This window comes from Manduca sexta, chromosome 3 (assembly GCF_014839805.1).
Source record: "Manduca sexta isolate Smith_Timp_Sample1 chromosome 3, JHU_Msex_v1.0, whole genome shotgun sequence".
NCBI lineage: Eukaryota > Metazoa > Arthropoda > Insecta > Lepidoptera > Sphingidae > Manduca > Manduca sexta.
Window position 1 is genome coordinate 3,251,682 of NC_051117.1, and position 13,500 is coordinate 3,265,181.

Genomic DNA, 13,500 nt, shown 5'->3' on the forward strand with positions numbered 1-13,500 from the left:
TACAGTTATTAAATAATTAATAGAACATCATACGCTTCAATTATATTTTAATTTACGTCAGTCATTTCATAAATACGTGATAGTTATTGAAACTGGAATGTTCATATATTTTAATACTTGCGAAATATAAAAACACAGTATATAAAAACTAAAACAAATATGTGTGCTTGAACATTAATAAAAATACAATATTATATTTGCCTAATTTCCAAATGCAATAGTAAAGCGCACTATCCGGCACTATGGTACAACCGATTGACGCATCTGAGCTCTGTACGCGCCATCTATCGAAGGAATAAAGGTGAAATACTTTTCCCGCTCTTTTCTAAAATTGACATTTAGAATATAACCCAGTATTGAAAGCTTATTTTTTAGTTAGCCAGTTAAAAATATTAATCGAATCGTAATAAAAAGTGTTATAAGACAAAAAATAACAGATTGATTTAAATGCTTGTTGGTTTCGTCGAGCACAACCGTAAGTACTAAGTACGTAGATTATACTAATAAGTTATTTCAGCAATATATTTCATGAGAAATTCAGGACGCGTTTACACCAGTGGCATTATTTCAATAATTTTATACACACACGTCTCGCCTTGAATCCTGAAAAATTCAAAATATGCAGATGCTCCGATTTTTTACACGACAAAAGTCGCTTGGAAATCGACTTCTGCAAGTTCATTTGCTAATCTTAACCTTGCTAAAGAACAAGATTTGCAAGTGACTTTATTACATACCCACCGCCTAATAGTTAAGTATGAATATATGGGGGGCGTAAGGGGGATTACAGTCAGTTGGACTCTGCACAGTTTCCCTCCTGGAAACCTTCCTACGCTTCTCTTCAAGCTGTTGCAGTGGTAAAGTCGGTGGAGACGGTTGTATCCCATTTGCAGAGATCCGACAACTATCACCTACGTGGTTTAGTACAAAAAAAAACTTATGCTCACTACATACCTAGTGCATAGTCATCCGAACTATATTAGTTGATAGCTACATATACTAAATATTAGTTGATTTCCAAGAAATAATATATATATTTTTATATATTTCATCTTAGTAAAATCGGTACGAACGTTACGACCTCGTCCTTAGCCACTGGCTAGTTACACTTGCTAGACCATGGAACTCGGAAGCTGCTTTTAGAATTTGACACAAATTCCATTGAATTCTATTTCGTTTAGTTGATACTTACTTAGAATATACAACAATAGCGGCTATTATATAAAGCTACAACAATGTGGTCTGGTTGTCGAGGATGAGGTTTTCTCGACCACACAGCACGGGAACCGAACGCTCGCGATTAACCAATGCACAGTCAGATACACGATCGCGCCAAAATAGTCATTTTTACAAGATGCTTGAATATAACAATTTCCTTCTTTTCAATCAATACAGTCACTTTTTGCGTGTTTTTAAAAATTTCAATTGAAATGAAATAAACGTAGGCCTTGCCCACATCATCCGTGACTGGTGATGGCACTCTCATATGTGAGATTCCGCCGGGGTAGGTACCACCGCAATTCTATTTCTGCCGCTAAACAGCAGTGAGTAAGATCACTGTTGTATTCTGGTTTGAAGGCCATTGTAACTACTGAACATAAGACAGCATTTCATGTCTCAGGATGGCGAGCGCAGTAGAATACCAAACAATACTTTCTAATTCAAGGTGTAAAATCGTATTTCTACTGTGTATGGGCGGTTGTATCGCTTACCATCAGGCGAACGGCAAGTTCGTCTCGTCATTCAAAGCAATAGAAAAAATATCAAGTCGCACATTTTGCCAATGTCACTAGTTAGAATAATTGGCCAGTTGTAGCTCCACTGCCGTTTATTGGACGGATGTCTCTAAAATTTTCCTTTGCAAACCTGTGCATGATAACATCAGCACAGTCGCTGCACGCAGTTGATCAATATCTGCAATTCTTCTGGTAGTACGTGTTGTAGATTATCATAAATGTCGCGGGAAACAATAAAACAACACTTAATATTACAAATGACTATAATTTTGTCACAATTTTCCATACAATGTTAATAATAACTTTTTACCTTAAAACTATTTATAATACATTACTTATCCATTATTTAAGTTGTATCTCATCATTTAAAATTTTCCTGTTTATTTCTAATTACACTCCACTGAGTCAATTTCCGATACGATCATTAAACGAAGGACCGTAGAAAGTTTGAAAATGAAATTTCGTTAACCTCGAGTACTTTATTATGTTACACTATGATGTAATTCGATTAGATCTTATTATACTAAAAAATATTTCTTGCTTATTCACCTACGAGAAGTAGTGTTATCGTTAAAAACTGTACAAACATGAGTGTTTACTGCTAGCGTAGGTATGTATCAATATAACGGGAGCGCGGCTCGGACGCGCGCCGGCCGCGCTCCGGCCGCGCTCCGGCGACGTGCGGCTCGCCACCGCCCACCACCGCTCACCACCGCTCAACAGTGACAGTAGTGTACAAACATCAATTACAACTAATAATAATACGAGATTATAAGGTAAATTGTACTTTAAACGAGCTGACGGCGACGGGACGCGGCGCTCTCCCGAATAATTGACTATTCATTGGGATCGACAACTCAACGCGCTACTGAGACTCTCAAATCATATGCAACATACTTGTATCATACATAACGTGTGGCCCGCACGAGCAGCGGCCACGAGTTTAAACTATGGGGCGTGTCCGCCATACAACAGCATTTAATATTACAATAACGTCTAAGTACTGCATCGTACGATTAAGTACACAACGTCGTCAAATCTAACAACGAAACTAGCACAAAACTAATACAAGTATATATAAAAACTTGAACACTCCAACAACGGAAAATTTCATTCCTTGACTAAATTTTATTAAGTACATTCAAAGTGACAATATAAGAAGAGCAATGCCGCGTCGCGTCGTCCGTTATATACAAAAACAAGCACCGTGTTAAGAAAATGCGAGTTATTTGAGTAATGCAGGCTGTGGAATGAAACTTGGGCCGACACATTTGATGCCACGTCGGTTCCACACACTCGCTTTATGCTTCCGACCCACTTAAGATAGCTAGACAACATATGCCTGGCTGAGATGTTCATTTATGTCAATTGACTGGCAAGTATATAGTAAATTGAATTGTTTTAGAATACTGCACAACGCTAAACTTAAAAGTTCGATGCCCGTAACGGCGGGAGTGTGGAATCGATGTACACATTGTGTGTAGTCAGCCAAGGGGAATTGACTACAGTTCCAACGACAAATAACAAGCAAGTACAATAATATAATTATTGTTTAATAAAATTGAGCTAGGATCTAACTCCGCCTGATCGTTGCTGTAATGGACACAATTTTGATATTTTGGCGATACTTTTTATTCGCATCTTATGTTGATGAAAACATAGAAATAAATATGAAAATTGGTTCCAATAGTACAACATCTGAACATAATAAAGGCATACATATGACGAACAAAATGATCGGATTACAGTATTACTATGGATGCAATGTTCTATAATGGACATTGGTTACATAATCTAAATTCCTGCACAGGTATTATTAGACCTGGCGGAAAGATACACATGTTTGCACTAAATGCTATCACAAGAATCTGAAAAAGTACAATTTTGGCAATGAAAAATGATTCCTTATATTCGAATAGAGGGTGAATTTTGTAAAATAAACTGCAGCTTCGCGGCCCAGTCATTATTGCTTTCGATTTGAGACTAAGTTGATACGTTATTGCTTCAAAGCTCCGGTCCTCTATTCCCGCACTCAGAAGCGTCAGCTATGGTTCTTACCCCGACCCGGTATAGTCAGGTGCGGGACCGAACCTGGACGCGTAGAGGGTGCAGGAATCGAGGCGCATACATTTTTGGCACGACAATACTGGTTAAGCGAATACTTCGCAGCGGACAGCAGACGGAGTAGGGAACCGTAAGCGACACTAATTCACAACCAAGCAGTGCGCGAAGGCGCGTTATCGTAAAACTCTAACGAGCAGCTTGTATTGGCGCTCCTCATCTCAGTCCCAAACCATTTTTGGATAAGCATTTGTATTCTATTTTTACAGTCCAAATGAAGCTTTATATTAATTAGTGATAATGTTCAAAAGGTTTGATGATACTCGCAGGCAACAATGTTTGGAACTGCAGATAAGGACGTCCGCATACGGTCTGCTCCTGTGTTCGACATCAGTGCGAGCTTGTGAGTCGTGCAACTATGTATTAACATCAATATCACCAAACTAACTTGTATTCAGATTGTAATAAAGGCAGTCATTTTAACATTGATTTATTCATAGAAACAATTAATCGTAGACAGGTTTAACATTTCATGAGGATTTAAGTTTAGCCTTAGTTTCTGTACTCACAAGTTTATAACGACAGATTATACAAAACAAAACCCCAGTGGTCAAAGTAACTGCGTAACAATTGTACTAAGTTTTAATATTATAGATAAATTTTAAAATTTCATAATATTGCCACCGCAAGTTAAAAGTGAATTTTACAAAAATATACATACTGTACAAATAGTTGAGCGACTCAATGCATACACTGGTCAACCCTAAGAGACGCGCTACACCGCCAGCCTTGACTGACATCAGTTTGCTTCGTTATTTTAGACCGTGTTATAATCAATAGGTTTAATAATTCATTCATTATTACTGAAATTAATACACTGGAGATTTAATATAACTGGCATAGACCTATTGTAATTCTTAATTAACTTATGCAGTCAAAACTGACAGTCTAAGCCGCCCATAACTAAAAGCTGATCGCTTGCTGGTGGACTGCACACGCTTACAACCTTAAGTACAATGTGTTTTTAAAATGTTCCCAGTAACGTGGCTTACAACTCTACAATTGATAAGAATATAGGTAATGTTTGTATTTTATTTAAAAGAAGCCTAATTAAGTAATTCATATTATGAATGATAGTTTTTATTTATGTGATTTTACCGACTGCCATGAAGGAGAAAGAGTTCCAAGCCACTATATTGCGAACGAGTCGTGTGAAGTCCACTCGCACGCGAGCAGCGACATGTAAGGAGATAAAGGCGCCGGCGAGGCGCGCGCGCCGCCGAGCCGCGTCCGCTCCCCGCGCCCGCGCCCGCGCCCGCGCCTCGTCCGCGAACAACACGTGTACACACTAACACTAACTCGTTGATAGAGACTTATTATTAAGAACGCGTATGTATTTGAGCGTAAATTCGGTCGCCATATTAAAACGTTTCGTAAAATGTTTAAAAATAGCAAACCATTATTTTTATTCTATTATTGAATAACAAAATGTAAATATAGATATACAACAGACGTTTCACAATACGTTATGTTCTTAGCATGTATGTATAGACAACAAACCGAATTTACAATAGAAGCACAAATACAACGCGGCAACACCACCGAATTTACGTCCTAACCTCGCGCACTAAAATCTAAAAGTTAGTCCAGCACGTCCTGACTCCACTCGCTGCTAATATCATACAATCCTAAACTTTATGCACCTGATAGGAAAGTCGAAAGTCACTCGTTTATGCCAAACGGTCCGGTGCGAGAGGATCACAAAATAAACGTTACAGATGGTCTGTGAATTTTTATTAAATGCCTCCAAAATTGTTTACCGAAATAAATTAACAAATATTTCATGTCTTCAGGCTAACAATGAAAGTATTAATAAGACTTGCGTTCTTTGCCTGAGGATACGATATTGTCACTAAACGTCAGCATCAAATCACGTTCGATCTACACGCGATATTCGCAGCTGATCTGGGTGTACAAATATCTTTGACTAATGCTATAATTCGTCGAATATTTGTACAAGACATGCACGTCCGTCTCGTCGCACCCCCCAGCGGCGAACACCACTTATAGTTGAACAGGCTCTGTGGTATATCACCAACCATCTACAGCGTTCATTGTGACACAACTCGCAACTCAATAATATTAAAAATACAATAATACAACAATCAGACACGAGACAAAACACTAATCTCCCGACATTGCACTCCGTTGCGTAAAGGAATTCGCCAAAAAACCTATTCGATAAGGAAACTTGAAATACAACTAACGCACGTGTAGACTGCGACACAAAAACACTACTTTGACGCGCTTCATTTAAATATACAGTTCGTTTAAAGTACGGCTTATAATTCATCGACAAACATTTAAGGTGTCTTCTTAAGTAATTACTTACTTTGTCGAGATAGGGCACTTACGTACCAGAGCGCACAGGCCTAGAAAAATGACTTACCAATGGAATTGACCACAACGCAAGATCCACTGCATTGATGGTCATAGCCCAGCGTGGAACACATGTGAATTTTGTGCTATTCTATTAGTTTATCATACTCCTAACTGTATTTTGCTATGAGACAGCACTCTTTTCAGAAGTGGAGGAACGGGAAAGGATTTTTTTGCACTTGTTAAGACAAGTCGGAGGTCTGTAAAGACCATAGCACAGACAATGGAATGTTTTTGTCTACCGTCTACACATAAACCACAAGTTACAAAGAAGCAAGCTGCTCACGCGCCGGGAGCTGGCAGTCTCACTGGTTGTCACACGGACAGTCACATAAATATCACAGAGGATAGGCAGTTGATAATCCCGAAATTTATCGGCAGCACAGTATGGCATAGGATTTAAAAGTCGCATTACTTTTAATTTTAAAACAATAAATATAGAATAAATTTTCCATTGATATCATCTTAAATGAAATGTCAAATGATACTAATGAAATACGAATTGTAAAGTTATTAGAATTCAAAATAATTAAGTTTAAATTCCCTTGCCCCGTTCTGTCGGTAGATTGGGTCACATTTAAGGCCGCCTCCCGCCGCGTGATGTGACGACAGCTCTAGCACCCGGTTACAACAGTGGCGTGTGTTTGATAGGCCTTCAATCGTTCGCGGTTGATGCGTCGTGGCAATTGACTGATGCAGATGTAACTAAAATTATATAAAGTATTACGGATCGGATTAATTGTAACCATTTTTCAAAATTGTAGCACTGTTTGTTGTCTTTTATGAACACGCAAACTGCTAGAAGAATTAAGATTACTTGGTCGAGCTTAAGAGAAGACACAACGTATAGTACAGAGCGTCCCGAAATGTTAAAAGTAATTTTCTCAATATCAACGACCGCCACGACGCAACTTACCCAACATAGTGTAATAAAGATTAACAGTAGGCAAAGTTTGGCGAAATTTTTCGGAAGAAAAACATTTCCGCTCCAACAATAAATTATCACTGTGCGAGGTATCGACCTACTGTTACTCTTATTACACACGTAACCAAAGAGAATCCCGTCCACACATACCGCGTGTGAAATGAACATATAAAGCAAAAATAGAAATACGAATATGTACTTTGTTAAATAATATAAAAAAGCGTAATAAAGCACTCATTATGTACAAAGGCGTTACTGCGACCGACCGCTGCACGACACCCACACAACTCTAGTTAAAATATGACGGATATTAAAATACACCAATTACAAATACCTTTGAGCCCATACTGAAGCAATATGTTTTTAGCGTCAAATATGTAACACTTGGCATTGCATAAACACGTCTGAATCACACAAACGCTTGTTTCGTTCTACTGAAATGTCATCACCAACTTCAAAGTTGTACGAACCATTAATACAATAAATTTTATTATGATTGACATAATTAAATGCTTAAGTGTAATTGAGATTCAAATTTAGACCCTATGTTCCAAGTATTTTATAAATGTCAATATATTCAAGTCGTGTGTTTCCGTGCAGCTGTCAAACATAAACAAAAAGTAAATACAAGGGCAGAATCGCGCGATAGCCACGTGCCGCCGACGACACGCACACGCAACGCGCGATGTACGCACGACAGGCGCGCGACAGAATAACCTTAATCCAAACAAAACAGCGCTAAGCAAGCACGCATTATTAAATAATAATAAATATAAAATAATAAATCTTAAGCAATCTTAAATACCCTGTTGATTTCATTTTTAAACTTATAAATTTTCCCCTTCTGCATTACGAAAAAAATAATTAAGTATGCGTTTAAATAGTGCAGCGAGATGTACATTGTACAGTATAAATAGTAGGCAGTAGATGGAAGCGAGATCGAGAGATGCGCGTATGATACCACACCCGACACGTGGCTTGTGGCACAGACTCAGACCAGAGACCGCTGCACTATTTGAAGGCGAGACAGAACACAACTCAAGCATTGAGCACAATCCGACCGACCCTACCAACTCTCCGGTGACCGACGCGTCCTTTTCACTACCGTATAAATTCATTCGTGTATACCTACCATTAAAAGTATATGTCTTTATTACGTATGTTATTTTCGTTTTTAGCTTAATTTTAAGACTTTTGTGCAAAGAAAAAATTTAATAAAATGTTTTGTACAAGAGAATTTTCACTTTCCAGATGTGACCCACTATTTATACACTAGGCGGATCGCCTACACACCGACAGTTTTATATTATAGTATGCGGAAGGACTTATTTGTCGATTGTCAAAAAGCGAACACCTGAAACGAATTTACAGTGGCGAGCTACGTGTGCAATAAATGTATATATTTAAAACCCTAATGTCCACTTTGTAGAGATCTTTATTGTCGAACTTCTCTCCAAGTCCTGTAGTTATCCTATACAATAATACGAGTTAAAGATACAAATGCCTCGAAAACAGCCTTGGAGCGTTCTTATAATAATAATTGTACTTCACGAACGAGGACACAAAGCGATCGATTGCAATTCGAATCGCGCTTCCCACGGATGCCACGCTCATTCGTTGCACGTGTTGGCTCTTGTGTGAATCGACCCTTACTTTATCTATCTGTACACGACCCAATACCTAAAAATATCGTCAAAAAGTGGAAAATAAAACATCAACAACACACTAAAGACTTAATAATGAAACATAAACTCCCGTATTGTACGACATACAACGCATCAATGGTACAAGGCGCCAGTCACGTGGCTCGAATGTTTTGTAATATGAAATGTACATCATGTCAGCGTTATGTTAGTTCCTTACAGGAACAACACAATAATTAGTTGTGCAAAATTAGGACTATTTTCTTTAATGTTAGCTAATGTATAGCTGTCATATCTTAGACCTCTACATTAGTCGCCCCTTCAGTAAATATTCAAACATCAGTATAACCGGTCATCAATGACTCTTATCTAGCACCTCGTACACATTTCAACATCGACACGTAATACAGGACTCTAAACACTACTTATTGTAGAGCGACATTCGTATAAAAAACGAGGAAACAATTCAACTAATCAGCACCCTATGTAAACATTATGCTTCGTAACCGTTCAACTAAACCTAGAGGTTGTTACCAGTCGGTACAAGAAGTGCCGTGAGAATAAATATTAACTTTCGTGCGACGCTCACTACACAATTACGCGATGTCCTTGATTAGTTTTCAGGCTAAATCAAAATATTTTAAAGCTTTAAATAACTGCGTAGTACTTTTTTGATTATAAAGCTATATTTACTTAATAAATAAATCAAATTATTCAAAACATACGTAGTGGTAATGTTTTTGGATTTGCAAATAGTGTAAATGTGTAAGCAAAACGTCAAAATAAAATAAAAATAAGTAAATGCAATCTGTGCTATTTCAGTTTACAATTTAACACAATATTCTGTAAGACTGGACGCATTCCGACAAGTTTTAAATTATTATTTATTCTCACGTCAATGGCCTTATAATAAAATGGCGCGTATAATAAAAATATAGGTTATCAATAATTATTGTAAAATTATGCTATTTCACTAGCGACTCCAAGCTAATGTAACTGATCGGGTAACGTTTAGTAAAATGCACGGTGTCCATGGCAATGGCGCGCCCACTGACTTCCTTCTGCGGTGCTCGACGGGATAATTATACAATTCATTATACAGGTAAGGCCAAAAAACCTTTACACATTTCTTTTCGGTTGGTAACAACACAATAGGATTTTAAAAAGATTTAAAAATATATTTTTTTATAAAAAAAAAGTAACCATTGTTGGTAACATGGAAAATACAATACCTCATAAAATATTCATTAAAAAATGATCCACAAGTTTATATCCGCGCACCACAGACAGTCATTGACCGCGCCGACAAAATGGCCGCCTCGTTGCGACAGTAGAATACAAAATGCTAATTATAAATAGTGTCACAAAACATTACAAACTAAATTCTAAAAAATAAAAAGTATACGTTATTCCTTTCGTAGGCCGTTCTTGTGACTTAGATACAAAAAATAATATTTTTTTCTATATAATATATAATATCGGCGCGACAAGTGTCGGGGGCGAGGTGCGGCGCAGGGTACGTTATCATTTTGACTAGCCGACACGAATTAATAAGTGACTAGAGCGAAACACATCATTGGCAAGACTTCGTATAACAATTTCTGGCTGAATCCCAAATGAATAACGAATAAATGTTAAGGATTCTGCCACGAGTGTGCACCGCCCACGAGCGTCGGTCCCTCGCGCGAACATCGAGACTGCTCGCGAGTACACAGCGAGCTGCAAATACCACGATAACTGTGTCATATGTAAAATTTACACATTTATGGACATATTCACAAAAACTGTGTACTGGAAAGCAGCATCGACTAAACAAGTCCATCTCAGCCGGCAAGCTAACACGACCCACGCGTTAGTTTAACAATTACCGCCTGTACTAAACCAATACCAAGTTCTCAATATCACAGCGAAAAGATATTTTAATTCATAATTAACTTAAACAAAGATCATTAATGTCACATTCTTATATACCAATGAGATCACAATCGTGTTAGCTTGTACAGCTTGGGTTTTGTAGCGGTTTCGCCACATAATAAGCCTCATATTACAAACGTAGAAACATAGATTGTTACAACATACAGACAGTAGAAAATCCCATTTCGTATCGTCTCATAATATGGCCTCTATGTACCGCCACCGCTGTCACTCCGGACACAACCGCGACCGACAGCACTGCGCGTGCGCCACTCCATATCGAACGTTTCCGAACACATTTTTTCCGTATGGCAATAACAATGGCCATTAGTTAGTTAGACATGACGAGGATCACAGACTCTCCGAATACGTCGGTACCCGCGCCCGCTCGCCGCCGCCGCTCACCGCCGCCGCTCACGCGCACAAACACACCCTTCACACTGTGGATATGCTTAAACTTTATTCGCTTTCATTCCGACTTGTCAAAGTCTTTCATCGAAAGTTTTGGTACCAGTTTTATTGTATTATACTCTTGTTTCATTCGCGGCTCTAACTGGGTTACGATAAACATGTCCACAACATAGAGGGTTATACAAATTGCGATATAACCTGTGATGTAACGAGCGATTAGTTTAAATAATAATAATAAAAGAAATATGTGATGAATCAAAATAATAATACATACAATATTTACAAATAAACCACCTATAAATTAAGCTCATCAATTTGAAAAAGATTAAATTACATCACTAACGATTGCTTTACAAAAATTGTATTAATTCGATAAAAAACCGCCATTCGAGTCGATACATCAGTCCAATTTCGCTACTTACACTATAGTTTATCGAGCCGGCGCCGGCGCCTCTCGCGCCGCTGCAGCCCGTGCGCGGGAGCACATCACTGCAGTCCGGCACTGCAGTCTGCAGCGGCCGCGCGGCCGGCGCCGGGCGCTGAGATTCAACCACAAACAGTCCTCCACAATACTGACGATCGCTTACAAAAGAAACAAATCACGTACCTCGTTAAAACGACAGATAAAAAGTCCGCGTGTGGTATGTACAGTGTGGTCGCGTGAGTGCACTAACAGAAGCCGCCGAAGCCGACGGACGGCACGGAGGGCACGGAGGGCACGGCCGGCACGCCGCCCGCGTGCTCGCCGTTCTTGTGCAGGTCGATCAGCGGCGGCGCCGACAGGTAGTGCGCCTGCAACACCCACCGCTCACTGCACCGCGCGTCTCAAACAACACTTCACTACAACTACTGCATGCAACTTGCCATCAGAATCAACGCAGACTGCCAACGAGAATTTAAAAAATAATAACAAATTGTACTCTACACAATTAAATGGTGACACACATACACCATGTAAATAAATTGCTCTTTTGATAAAGCACATTTACGATTTTAAACAAAATCTAAGCTGGCACCAATCTTTACAGCCGTTCTGAAGTTAGTCAGGAGTGGCGTTGCAGATATAATTATAATTTATAAATGGTGTTAAAGTGACTCATTTCAAGACGGTGATAAAGAGTGGCGTCGACTGTAGTTGCATAATAAAGGGCGCACTCAGACCTTACTGACGCGATGGTTCTGGCTAGGGTACCTGCTGGTGATGGGCAGGCGGCGGCGCGTACCCGTTGTAGTAGGGCGCGTTGTAGGGCGCGTAGGCGGGCGGCACCCCCGCGCCGTACCCGTACTGCCACTCGGGCAGGTAGCCCGGCGCCGGCCGCATCACCGTCGCGCCCCAGCCGCCGCCGTACCCCACGAACGGACCGCCGTACCTGTGCCGCGGGACACGTACACATTAAACAATGTTCTAACATAAACACTAATAAATAACAGAATGTAGAAACTTCTTCCGTGTCGTACTGACCCGTTGTTCCCGTAGGCGGCGCCGCCGTACGCGCCGTAGGGCCCGTAGAGCGCGGGCGCGTACTCGGGCAGCGCGGGCACGGGCGCCGGCGCGGGCTGCTCGGTCGCGCCCGCACTCACGCCGCCCACGCCCCCCACGCCGCCGACCCCCGCCACTCCCCCCACGCCGCCCACTCCGCCCGCCACGCCCGCCGCGCCGCCCGGACCCTCCGCTATCGACGGGATCTGGTCCACGAGCGATTCCAGACCCGACAGGGACTTGGACGCGACGTCTTGCGACTTCGGTTTCACTGTGCCGCTGTAGTCACCCGGAGAACCTGCAATTTGAGGATCAACATCATTCTACAATTGTCTGTTAATTTAAGAAGTAGTTGCAGAAAGAAAAATCTTTCTTCGATGCAAGCCTTCAACCTTATATTTCCACAAAAATGAGAGCCGGATAAGTATAATATGTGTATACTGACCGGGCTGGTGATGTAGCGGCGTGTGCGGTGTGTGTGGTGTATGCGGCGTGTGTGGCGTGTGCGGGTGTTCGGGCGGGCGGAACGCGGCAGGCAGCGGTGAGAACGGACCCTCCGCCACTGGACCCGGCGGCGTCGACCTGCACGCACACACACTGTTAGCAACTACCTACTACATACTACTGAAATTTCAAATTTCACTTTTCATTGTCATTTCATTTGTCACGGTTTCTATAAATAAAATGATTGCAAATAGTTGTTGTTACTTACCGGTTGAAGTTGTTGGGATACATGGATTGATGCTGGTGCATCTGGTCTAATCTTGGGCTCTCGGATACACCGCTCCCTGGAAACAGTTATCACAAAATGTCATTAAGTTTACAGTTATTGATGAGATGTTATATTATTGGCGCACAACATGAAGCCGAGCTGGAGTAGTTTGATGTCTG

The 13,500-nt window shown here is 40.4% G+C and overlaps 1 protein-coding gene across 6 annotated transcripts in view; it reads right to left on the reverse strand.

Annotated features, from left to right (window-relative positions):
- Window positions 1-1,981: 1,981 nt before the first annotated feature.
- The window catches only part of LOC115441221 (trithorax group protein osa), a 64,681-nt gene continuing 53,162 nt past the window's right edge, over window positions 1,982-13,500 (reverse strand). For 5 of the 6 annotated variants that reach the window (XM_030165911.2, XM_037439070.1, XM_037439081.1 and 2 more), the window contains 5 exons: window positions 13,322-13,397; window positions 13,055-13,191; window positions 12,592-12,907; window positions 12,322-12,499; window positions 1,982-11,921 (listed from right to left, as the gene is read on the reverse strand). In XM_030165911.2, coding sequence (XP_030021771.2) covers window positions 11,799-11,921; window positions 12,322-12,499; window positions 12,592-12,907; window positions 13,055-13,191; window positions 13,322-13,397 — 830 coding nt within the window. In that variant the 3' untranslated portion in view covers window positions 1,982-11,798. Of the gene's footprint in view, window positions 11,922-12,290; window positions 12,500-12,591; window positions 12,908-13,054; window positions 13,192-13,321; window positions 13,398-13,500 lie in introns of all 6 variants that reach the window. The other variant, XM_037439089.1, reaches the window with a different exon arrangement.